The sequence below is a fragment of the Opisthocomus hoazin genome, chromosome 25, assembly GCF_030867145.1.
Source record: "Opisthocomus hoazin isolate bOpiHoa1 chromosome 25, bOpiHoa1.hap1, whole genome shotgun sequence".
Taxonomy (NCBI): Eukaryota; Metazoa; Chordata; class Aves; order Opisthocomiformes; family Opisthocomidae; genus Opisthocomus; species Opisthocomus hoazin.
The window spans coordinates 8,979,867-8,991,940 of record NC_134438.1 but is presented as its reverse complement, the minus strand read 5'-3'; the positions used below and the strand labels follow the sequence as shown (position 1 = coordinate 8,991,940).

Genomic DNA, 12,074 nt, shown 5'->3' with positions numbered 1-12,074 from the left:
CTGGCTCCAACCTCTCCTCTGGGCCCGGCTCTGCCACCCCAAGTTGCATTTCCCACACCCACTAAATATCGAGGTGCTTCGGCACGGGGGGGTCACTGGAGACCCCTGTCTCTGGGGAGCAGGGCCGCGTGTCCCTTTGCTGGCTGGGAACGAGTGGTGGGGGGTTCCTGCAGGCGCATTCCGGGGAGCAACGTTCTGGCATTAACCTGACCTTGAAGGACTCCCAGCAGCTGTGCAGCGCTGCTTTAAATACACGGGTGTGCGGGTTGGGGGTGCTTTATGCTGGTCTTCTAGTTGCGGGGGGACTGGGAGTGCAGGGTGCATGGGGAAGAGGCAGGGGGTGCAGAGGGCAGAGCCTGGGGAGTGTGTGGGGCAGAGCCCGGGGGTGCGGAGGGCAGGGTTCGGGGTACGGAGGGCAGATCCCAGGGGGGCAGAGGGCAGGGTCCGGGGTGTGCAGGGCAGGGTCCGGAGGTGCGGAGGGCAGAGTCGGGGGTGCGGAGGGCAGGATCTGGGGGTGCGGAGGGCAGAGCCCGGGGGTGCGCAGGGCAGGGTCCGAGGGTGCGGAGGGCAGGGTCCGGGGGGGGCAGAGGGCAGGGTCCGGGGTGCGGAGGCCGTGGGCGTGGCCGGTCCCGCTCCCGTCGCGCGCACTACAGGTCCCGGCAGCCCCTCCGCGGTTCCGCCGGCTCCGCCACCTGACCGCCACGTGACCGTCACGTGACCGGGGCGGGCCGGGATGGGGCAGCGCGACCGCATGTTCAAGGTGCTGGTGGTGGGGGACGCCACGGTGGGGAAGACTTCGCTGGTGCAGCGCTACGCGCACGACAGCTTCAACCGGCACTACAAGTCCACGGTGGGAGGTGAGCGGGGCGGGCGGGACCCCCGGGGGTCGGCCGGGACCCGGGGCTGCGCTGGGGACCCGCTCGGCCCCGGCCCCGCAGACCGGGCTGGTGGGAAACTCCGGCGGCAGCTCTGGGGGGGTGGCAGCCCGCGCCCGGTGCCAAGCCGGTGACCGACTGGTGCCAAGCCAGTGCCAAGCCGGTGACCGACTGGTGCCAAGCCGGTGCCAAACTGGTGCCAAACGAGTGACCGACTGGTGCCAAGCCGGTGACCAAGCCGGTGACTGACCAGTCCCTTCTGCCCCTGCTTGGGCAGGCCCGGGGTGCCCCGTCCCTCCGGCCCCTCAGACGCGGGGGGTTCGGGATTGCAGCCTCGGCTCTGCCCGGCGGCGTTTTGGTGTTTCACCGGCGCGAAGCCGCGCTCGGGGCCGGAGGGATGGCGGGGCCGAGGGCAGCTCGGTGAGGAGGAGGTCGGTGGCGAGGCGCCGGAGGTGTGCTTTGCCTCATGCTGGTGTGAGCGAGCAACCGACGAGGAGCGGGAGGTGCCGAGGCTTCACCCGGTCGATCTCCCTGGGGACCTGGGAAGGGAGGTTCTCCTTCCCCTCTACGCTGCCCTGGTGAGGCCCCATCTGCAGTGCTGTGTCCAGTGCTGGGCTCCCCAGTTCAAGAAAGATGAGGAGCTACTGGAGAGAGTCCAGCGGAGGGCTACGAGAATGAGGAGGGGACTGGAGCATCTCTGCTAAGAGGAGAGGCTGAGGGAGCTGGGCTTGTCCAGCCTGGAGAAGAGAAGGCTGAGAGGGGACCTTAGAAATGCCTCTAAATATCTGCAGGGTGGGTGTCAGGAGGACGGGGCCAGACTCTTCCCAGTGGTGCCCAGCGACAGGACAAGGGGCAACGGGCACAAACTGAAGCAGAGGAAGCTCCAGCTGAAGATGAGGAAGAACTTCTTCCCTCTGAGGGTGACGGAGCCCTGGCCCAGGGAGGCTGTGGAGTCTCCTTCTCTGGAGATATTCCAGACCCGCCTGGACAAGGTCCTCTACAGCCTGCTCTGGGTGACCCTGCTTCGGCAGGAGGGTTGGACTAGATGACCCACAGAGGTCCCTGCCAACCCCAACCATTCTGTGATTCTGTGACCCCGAAAGAGCGGGGGCCGAGCACGGCTGTTTGAATCTTCTTATTGATGAGTCGAGAGGGGATCAGTGTTGAGAACGCTGGGAGAGCTGCATCCTGCTGGGGCAGAGCACTCCCAGCAGTCAGAGCTGCGGACGTTTGCCTTTTTTATCCTTTTTTGAAACGGGTTCCTGGCTTCGCGAAGTTCCAGGCCTGCTGAGCCTGGCTGCCAGCGTCGCCGGGCAGTTTTTCCCCCCGCAGCGAGAACCCGAGGCATCGTGATCTGAGCAAAACGCCGCGTTTCCCCTTTCTGCTCCCTGCAGCGGTTGCAGCTGAGGCGTGGGTGGTGGTGGGTGAGGGGACGTGGAGCTCCAAGTCCCAGCACCCCAACGATTTAGGCAGCACCCAGCAAAGTCGGGTGACAGCAGCAAATCCAGCATTCTACTGGCATTTCGAGTTGGGCAAGGGAAGCTGTGCTTGAAGCTCTCCCAGCAATAAGGCTCCAGTATCCTTGTGTTTGCCTGTGGTTATTCAGGGCTACGTGCTGGAGGAATTCTCACTCCTGCACGTTTTAATTTCTGCTTCCTGAGCTCTTGGTGAGTGTCTGGGGTGCCGGTGTTCCAGCTCCAGGGATCGGGAGTGGTGCCGGGGCTGCCTGCTGCAAACGGGGAGTGGTGCACGGGGTGGTGACAGACCCTGCCGGGCCGGGATTCCGGAGAGCGCGGCGAGCTGGGGCAGCGGCGTCCACCCAGCGCTGCCTTTGCTAGAAAAATTCCACCTCGCCCTCCTCTTTCCCAAAGCGTTGCAGATTGGTGTCTCTGCGAGGGCTTCGACAGCAGACCTGCCCGGCTGGGCTCTGCGGGACGGGGAGGAACGCTGCTCCGTTCGTTGCGTGGTTTAATCCAAAGCTCAGGAAGGGACAAGCCCCTTGTAGCATCCCGGGGAGGGACAAGGTGCTGATAATGCTCTTGACTTCTGCTTGTCTGAAGGCATTTTGTGTGCGTGTGGCCATCCTCTCCGCAGGCTGGGGAGCAGGGAGCCCGCTGGATTTAACACTTATTTTGCAGCTTTCTGCGATGGAGGAGTGGGGTCGGCGCCTGCAGAGCCTCCTGCTCGGGGCCTGGGCTGTGCTGGTGGGCGATGGCCCTGGCCAAGCTGCGGCGGCTGGGACCGCGGTCGCTGGGCTGGGAGACGGCGCGAGGCTGCCGAGGAGCAAGGCCCACGGTGCGGAATGCCACTAACGAGGTTTCCTTTCTTTTGGGGGGATTCTCTAGTGGATTTTGCGCTGAAGGTGGTCCAGTGGTCGGAATCGGAGACAGTACGACTGCAGCTCTGGGACATTGCAGGTATGTTCACAAGAAGCATGAAGCTGCTCAGGAGCAGAGGTGAAGCTCTTAATGCCTTGGCCTTTCCTCCTTTTCTTCTTTTTCTCTTTCCTCCTTTTCTTCTTTTTCTCTTTCCTCCTTTTCTTCTTTTTCTCTTTCCTCCTTTTCTTCTTTTTCTCTTTCCTCCTTTTCTTCTTTTTCCTCCTTTTCTTTTTTCTTTCGATAGGAGTCTGCTACAAAAATAAATCCTAAAAGCCTGTCGATCCAAGGGGCAGGACTGCTCTGGTCTGCAGCGCTGTCTCTAGGTTGCAGCAGTAATTTAAGTATTTAATCAAAAGCCCATCTGCAGAGAACGCAGCAGCGCAGCTGATAAATCCTATCGAGCCTTTCTTTTCAATTTCAAAGCCGAGTGAATGGGGAACCAGGCTCATCTGTAGCTGGATATGTAGCTTCTCAGCTCCGAGTCTTCTGCTAAAATCCCAATTTCTGGCGTGATGGCCAGGAAGGCCTGAGCTTTGCATGGAGCAGCTCCGCCAGGATCGGGATTGGGATCAGCTGCTGGGCGACCGGTGTGAGCAGAACCAGCCAATCCTTTGGGTGCCATCATGGCAAGAGGAGGCCGTTGGGTGCCACTGTGGTCGTGGGGCCAGCTTGGCAGTGGGTCACGCGCCGGGGGACAGCGTTGTGTGCGATGAAGTGGAGAAATGCGGTTCCCCGATCTCCCTAGCAGCAGGAGACCAGGGACGGGTCGGTGCAGGGTGTTTCCAGAATGGCACCTCGGGATCTGGAGGGGTGAGGAGAACAGGGCTGTGGTTTCTTCCAGTTTCGCTGCTCAGACGCGTGCGCCTGGAATCCTTAAAAAGAAAACAGGAAGGAGAAGTTTGCAGCAAGAGGATTGCAGCAAGAAACTGATTTCAGTTTCAGCCCTGAAAAGGCACTGAAGGTTTGGAAAGCAGAGGGGCTGCGCTGGTCACAGCGCTCTTGCCGTGCCCTGAGCCGAAGGGGATGCACCCACCGGCAGGCCCCGCCGCGCTGCCTTCCAGCTCGGGGGTGGGCAGAGACGCTCAGACAGCTTGAGGTGACTCGGAGAGCTCGGATCTCGATGGCTGCGGAGCAGAAAGCCTGTTGACCAGCTGTGGGGCCACATGGGAGCCCGCAGTGCGGTCTCCCTGGTGTCAGAAGTGCTGGTGTTCACGGTGCCACCGACCCGTGTGACGCTCTGCGGTGTGTCCCGTCTCCACAGGCACCACCAGACCATGCCGCGGCACGGCGGAGTGACTCCTGGACGCAGTTTTGGTGGTACGGGCAGGCCGTACGGTGTAAACAGCGACAGCAGCGTATGTCAGCTGTGATGCTTTCTGCTTCGTAGGGAATTTTTCTCTCTGGAGAGCCTGGTTGGGAGCGCCGTGCCCGCAGGAGGCCATGCTGGTGGCACGAGTGCTGCCGGAGCAGGGACGGCCGCGTCGGTGCCAGGCACCGCGGTTCTGCTCGAGGGGAGGCAAACGTGTGCTCAGGGACGCTGAATTTAAATTATTACACCAGGAGGAATGCAAGGATTTCTGGGACGTCGGAGTGTCTGGGTCAGGATTAAGAGCTGCCCAGTTTGTTCCAGTTCTGCCACTGCATTGCTGAGGTGCCCCAGGCAGGACGCGTTGCAGTGCCCATATTCCCTCATTATTTAAGTGGAGATTATTAGTGTCAGCTGAGAAAATGATGTTAAACATGTAATTTGCATGAACAAATCTGAAAATAGTAACTCTGGGGGGGATTTTTTTCTTTCCTGTTGATCCCGAAGGGCAGGAACGCTTCACATCCATGACCCGGCTGTACTACAGGGAGGCGTCAGCCTGCATCATCATGTTTGATGTCACCAACGTCAGCACGTTCAGCAACAGCCAGAAGTGGAAGCAGGATCTGGACAGCAAGCTGATGCTGCCAGATGGGAACCCCGTGCCTTGCCTGCTGCTGGCCAACAAGGTGAGCAGCTCCAGACGCGCTCCGCGTGCTTGGATGCGTGCCTGTGTGTGCACGGGAGTGCAGAATGGGAGGAGACCCCTGTAGCACTAAGCCTTGCCCAGAGCTGTCCTGTAGCCTCTGGTCTTTTCAATCCTTTCCTTAACTCTTCTTGAATTATCTGTCTCTAGCAAGGATTCTCCTCCATAATTGGGACACTGGTGGGACTTAATCCATGGATGGCACTAAGGAGAGGTCAACAACTGCTCTGTCGTAAGATGCAGTGCCTTGTGCTGTCCGAGCTCCAGCTCTGTAGCTCCTGGATTATAAAGCTTCTCCTTTTCTTTTTTGGTCTTTAACGTGCAGTAGCCTGGGCAGGTTGTGCACGACGCTGCAGGTGAAGTTTCTGTTCGGCGCTGCCAGAGGGATGGCCAGTGTTCATCTGGATGCAGCGTCATGTTTCACTGCGTGGATTGGTTGCTGTCTTTTAATGATTTATTTTGGTTTCATTGAAAAACTACCTTTATGTTGTTCGTTTGCCAATGTTGGCTCAGCAGCCCTCTCCAGATTCAGTTTGAGACTTGTCTGGTTTGAGCGCCTGAAAGTGGAGATGACTCAAAAACGTGATGGGTGGGCAGGAGAGTGGCTTTTCATCTCCACTTCTTCACAAATAATGCTTTCCCCCGATAGCTGCTTTAAGGTAACAGTTTTGCCTGCGTTAGGGAAATCCGTGTGGCTGTACGTGCTGCAGTCACGCTAACACAAGCTGTTGTGGGATGGGTTTTCTCCGTGCCGCTTCGCACGTCCCTTTGGCATCGGCGTGGCTGCCTCGGTGGCACCGCACCGGTGACGTTCCCTTGCTGTGGGGAGGCTGGGCAGATTTTGGAGGAGCGACAACGCTCCCTTGTCCTGTGCTGGATGAACCTCCGTTCCACGCGTGCTTGGCTGAGGTGTGTCAGTGTCTCAGATGAGATAAATGTATTGCTGCTTGCAACATCCCATTAAGAGCCTTGCCCTGAGAGCTCTCTATCAGCGTGCGATCTGGGAGATGCGGGGGGCTGGACCTGCCTGCTGCCTGCCCGCGCACAGGCAGCACATGGCTGAGGGGGAGAACTCCCCTCCCAGCTTAAAAATCAAAAGGCTAAACTTAAAATGACTGGTTCTTGTTTTACAGTGTGACCTTTCCCCATGGGCAGTGACAAGAGACGAAGTGGATCGGTTCAGCAAAGAAAACGGCTTTTCCGGTTGGGTGGAGACGTCTGTCAAGGAAAACAAGAATATCAATGAGTCCATGAGGTAGGCGCAGGGACCGGGGCTACGTCTGGGAGTTAATTCCCCTTTCAGACACGGCCATTTGGAGGTGAGGGGAGATGCTGTCAGTAAGTAACAAATAGCAGCACTAACGCACAAGTCAGTCTCCCGAAGGGAAACTGAATACTGAAAGGTCAGAAGTTTTTCTGTCCTTGGTGAAGCTCTGCCATGCTTTTGGAAACAGAAATTCTTTGAGCAGTACCAGGGATGTTTTTTTCATGTGCTAGCCTCTACCAGGAGGATGAGACTTCTTGTGCAAAGATGCTAGAAATTCCTGTGTGATGCACCAGTCCTTTGATGGAGAATTTGGCCTTTTCTGAAAGGTATGAGACTGAGTATTCGCACCTGATCTTGCGCGGGTGGTACCCAGGAAGCCTGTTGCTGTGTCCCAGTCCTAAACTGGACCCGAGGTGCGGTGGTTGCCGTAGGGCTGTTAGGGCAGAGTCTTCTGATGCTGCCAGGTACCAGTAGTGGTGCTGGTGTCAGTGCCATGAGGTTCCTTAACCTGACTGTGTAGTCCTTAAAGTTCTCGAGTTTTGTGTCCTTCTAGAATGAATGGCTGTTTCTTTTTTGTCCTGCCTCAAAACTGTGTGGCTCAATGCTGCGCATTTAAAAAAACAAACAAGCAAACCTCACTTACGTTTGTCTTCCAGAGTCCTGATTGAAAAGATGATGTCCTCATCCACCGGTGATGGAAGCTCCTCTGCTGCTGGGAGTGGGGATTATATTAACATAAAAGAGACCGCCCCGCCAGGCTGGGCGTGCTGTTAGATGCACTGACCGCACCATCTGCTTTGGGTCTAGTAGCAATGTCCTTTTATTACCATCATCATTTTTTTTCCTAAACTGGCTGTCACTGTTTTTTGGTTTTTTGTTGTTTTCTTTTTTTTTACATGATCATGAACTGTCTTCTGTTTAGTGCATATTTGTACTCAGCAGAGCATTGCTACAATGACTTGGAGTGAGGAGTGGAAAGAAGAGAGGAGTGAGAAAAGGATTATTCTTCTCTTTCTCCCAGTGTAGGAGCAACTGGAAGCTCTGCTGCCAGTAACGTAGCGTGGGCCATGTTCAAGCACATGGCTTGGATTCATTTTTTTTAATTTTGAGCACTTCATCTTCTGACACGTGATGGCCTGTCTCAGGCAGGGCAAAGGATGTCGAAGGTACATTTTTAATGTTGTTGCACCTTTTATTCCTCACCGCCTGCAGCCACCATACAGAGGCACCCGTGACCTTCATCCGGGGCACGCGGAGCGCAAGTGGTCTCCCTGTGCCTGTGGATTCCCAGTGTGGGATTACAGCAAACTCTTTGCTTCGTGCTTTGGAACAACATACCTCTGCTTACGTGTCCTGGGGAGACCAACGCATCTCAGCATCGCCACTAACTGTCCGAAGGTGTGAAGCCAGGTGTGGATTAGCACGGTGTCCCACGTAACCAGACCTGTAAAATTATCAGCGTGAATTTGAGAAGTGGTGTAGCACAGCCCGCCCTTTCCTGTATACTGACTGCGGGGTTTAACAGCAGATACCTCAGATTTTCGTCCAAAATTGCCCCATTGCCTTCTGTTCGTTCCTGCTCACTCGCCCTCTGTCTAGCACAATCCTATGTATTCTGTTCTGCTGCCACTTTATTCGGGCACTGAGAGCTGAATGAGGAGTAGGTTGTAAACTCCTTTGTATGACAGAACAACGGTCCTTTTCACTTTTAGAACACCCTGTATCCTGCCGTCTCAAACAGCTTTGCAATTGCCGACGAATTGCCTTCCCACAATTATTCCGTAGCGATGAGTGAATGTGGTAGCGGGGATGGCGCAGGGAAGGCAGCTCCCTGGAAGCCCACCTGCTGCTTTTCGTGGTGCGAGGGGGAGGCCCAGGAGAAGGCTTTGTGGGACAAAAGGGAATGAAGAGAACCGCTCCCCTCTTGCCTTTTGATGCCCGCTCTCCCTAGCGTATCCCCAGGTCCTTGTCGTTGAGAACAGGTCTTGCCAACAGCAGCAAAAAATTGGTAAAAGCAGACTAGGTAGTTACCTCGGGGAGTTAACAGGAGGCTCGGTCTGTGGGGCTGGGGCTGTGCGGCGTTGTACACATTTTATGTAAGCATGCGATGTTACAGGATTGTCCTGCCCGTGTTTTAGGTTAGGATTTGAACAAGTGGTCTTCCGTAACGTTTTTCACCTTCTCGAGTAGTTTAGTTTGAAAACAGGACTCTAAATTGGTTTGTCCCGATTCCTGCAGAATTAGGACTGCTTTTCTTTGGCAAAATATTCCTTCTGTCTCTCTTTTCTTACTTTATGTAATCTGTGGAGGGAGAAGGTGGTAAGACCAGGAACTGATTGCCTGCACTAAGCACTAAAAAATTCTGAATTTTCGTCCTCTGGAGTTGAAAACGATCGATAAGTAACCAGTGAGGGCTAAGAAATTTAGGACTAGTGTTGTGTTCCACTGTTTTAATCAAAAGCTGAAATGTCTGGACTAGGATTCTGTTGTGCAAATATTGCCAAATTTGGTTTTATAGGCGCTTAAATATACCCTTTAACTGCCAAAACACATGAAACGTGTAGAGCTGGTTAGCAACAAAGCTGAACTGTCTTGTTGAATTTTACTTCCTAAACATTGTGTTCAAAAAAAAAAGAAAAACATTTTTTTTTAATCCTATAAATATTTCTAGTTCTTTATGGAACATAGGGAGAAGGGTCTAATTTTTTTTAAAGATCTGTCACGAAACCATGAAGACTGATGTGTTATTTATTGATTTCTGTATCCGCACCTCAAAGCGTTTCAGCGCAGAGGCCAAGCGTTAGAGCTGTCCTTAGGGGCGGAGGAGCCGAGGCACACGGCGGCCGTCTCTGCCCACGACCAGCTAATGACAGTAAGAGCTTGGCGCTGGAAGGAAAATTTCTAATTCCTGTTGCGATGGCCGAGCTGCTGGGCCACGCGTCCTGCAGGAAAGCAGCTCTATGCCTTTTGCGCCTCAGCATGGTGTGTCCCGGTGCCTCTTTGGTGTCTGGACCTCTTAATCCGGACCTCTTTTTCATCAGTGCCTCTCAGAAACAAGTGAAAAGCCAAAGGAAGGTCTTTGAAGGTTTTCTTCTATTATACATAATTTCTGTTCTGCCCAGTGGTTTCCGGTACCAGTGCATGCCTTGGGGCTTTTTTTTTCCCCACTGCTTACTGCTTGTTAACATCTTAATAAGTAGACAAGTGTCAAAAAACAAGCCTGCGCAACAGAAACGGTCGTTGCTTGAGCTCGGTGTAAAACAGACAGGAAAACGATTTTACTGTGCAGATGTGTGTGTTTTTTTTTCAGAGCTTGCTCTGTGGCCCACAAAGTGCTTAAAAAAGCAAAAGAAAATTAAAAAAAAACAACAACAAAACCCCTTGATTTAGACCTGTAAACTAAAAATGATTCAAAAGCCCCACCTGAACACACTCTTTGCAGCGTGTGAAGAACCGTTGCCTGTGAAATAGATTGTGCCCAGCTTGTGCTAGCTGAAACAGTTCTTGTTTTTAAAACAACTGAAAGGGAAAAGCCAACTTGAGTGAAACCGTTTCTAAGAAGTACTTTAAACAAAATTAAGTCTTGTTCCTGCTGACCAGTGAGAACTTGAATCTTTCAAATACGAATCAGAAAAGCCTCGTCTTTACTCTGAGGAGCTGTGCTTCACTGGCACCTTCGTTAGGAATGAGCCGTTTCTAAAATGAAGGTGCTTGGTTTTCCCTTCTGCAGTGCCTGCTTTGACTTTGTGCTCTTTGTGTGACTCTGGGCCAACTCTACCTCTTTCACTCTTCCACGTGTTATTTTTCATTCCTATAACTTTAATTTGTGGTTGTGGGACTCAAAACCACACAAAGTTTAAAGGTGTATTTTATAGGTTGATGACAGCACACTATGGGTCTGCATAGCTGGAAATTTTTACTGCAATAGAATTTGAAATCATGAGGGCAGACTGCAGTTCAGAAATAAGTCAACAATATCAAAACTTGGGCTTTTTTTTTTTTTTTAATCGCTTGCGGTTACAGAGAAGTAATTTGGAGACAGGGTTCTGATGACTGTGACGTTGCAGTATTACCACGCTACTATCCAGAGAAGAAACTGCTGGGAGGTTTTCTCTGTCTCAATCAGTCACTAATGCAGTATTGCAAAAGTTTGAAATAAAAGTTTGACGTTGCCTATGTAGTAGTTGTTGTTGTTGTTTTGCTGTCCCAGCAGCCCAAACCAAAGGGTTCACGAGTTCAAACAAGAAACTCTTGCTGTCAGTAACGGGGTGCATGTAGGGCGTACAGCGTGAACCGCCCTGTGCTGCCAGCCAAACAAACTGGCTCCTTTTCCCTGAAACATCTGTCTCGATGTTCGTAGTCTTACTGACCTACAAGCGGGACGTAAGCATGCAGAACTTTCGCATCTGAGAGTCAGTCATAGTGGCTTTTAATCCAATATATCCAGCTAAGAGGAGAAAGAAAAGAATTCCTTGATGTGGTTGTTTGTTAATACGCCTTCCTCCTTATGGCTCATTAATTCGCACAGTGGATTTTGGGGCTGGCTGCGCGGGCAGGCAGCCGCTCTGAATGCCCCTCTTTCTTTCCTGATCAGCTTGATTTTCATGAGTATTGACTTGCACGAAGGACAGGGCGCGTCCAAACTGATCAGAAAAATGGCAGCAATTCCAGCGGAGACAAATTAAGCTCAAGCAAGGCATTAAATGAACTCAAATTACTCCTGTAATTAGGTAGAAAGCTGACCATATTTGTATTGTCAAACCAGTCTTTTCAGATAACCTGACGTATTAAAACAATGTTTTTAAGCACTATTTTTGATAAAACCGAGGACTCTCTGTAAAGATTGAAGTGCAAAGCAGAAGTGACTTGCTGTTGCAGAAGCTGCCATTTTACTGGACTGCGGGGTAGGTTTTATTTTTCCATGGCAAAAGGAGCTCGTTTTTCTAAACAAAATGGGTAATGACGGGTTTGTAGAGAACTAAACGAACCCAAAACCTCCCCTGGAGTTTGCGTAAGTTGTGCGTGTTCTTTCTGTCTGCTGAGTAGCACGGGGAAAAGCGGTGGTGGTCCTGGAGTACTGGTGATGGAGCCGGTGCTGGTGATGGAGCCGGTGCTGGTGATGGAGCCGGTGCTGGTGATGGAGTCACCTGTGGGAATTCACTTTCTGCATTTCTTCACGAGAAAAAGCTTTCCCCCGAACCACGGAAACAAAAGAGGGGCAGCGTGCTGTGGAAACACGGAGGGCTGCAGCCGGAGCGTGACTCCGGTCTGATGGGGGGGGGAGGGGGGGTCTCGCTGCAGAGCGCGGGGCCGGGACACGCGTGGGTCGCGCTGCCCGGTGTCGGGGCCCGCTGCTGGCGCCCGGGGCGGGGGGGGAGCTCGGGCAGCCCCCTCGTGTGGCTTCCCCCGGGCAGGGCCCTCTGAAGTCCGGCTCTGAATGGCGGCACGCTTGCATGACAAAGGGGCCGCGGCCGGGCCCTAACCTCCCTGCCTAAGTCGCGATAGGCATGTCGCGCCTCGACGGCGCGGCAGGGCCGGGCCC

At 53.6% G+C, this 12,074-nt stretch overlaps 1 protein-coding gene across 1 annotated transcript; it reads left to right on the top strand.

The window, feature by feature from the left end:
• Positions 1-717: 717 nt before the first annotated feature.
• RAB29 (RAB29, member RAS oncogene family) lies at positions 718-10,700 on the top strand. Its single transcript, XM_075443055.1, has 5 exons — positions 718-857; positions 3,221-3,292; positions 5,067-5,248; positions 6,399-6,520; positions 7,189-10,700. Exons 1-5 carry the CDS (start codon positions 734-736, stop codon positions 7,304-7,306), a joined length of 618 nt encoding a protein of 205 aa, XP_075299170.1. The 5' UTR covers positions 718-733; the 3' UTR covers positions 7,307-10,700.
• Positions 10,701-12,074: the final 1,374 nt, after the last annotated feature.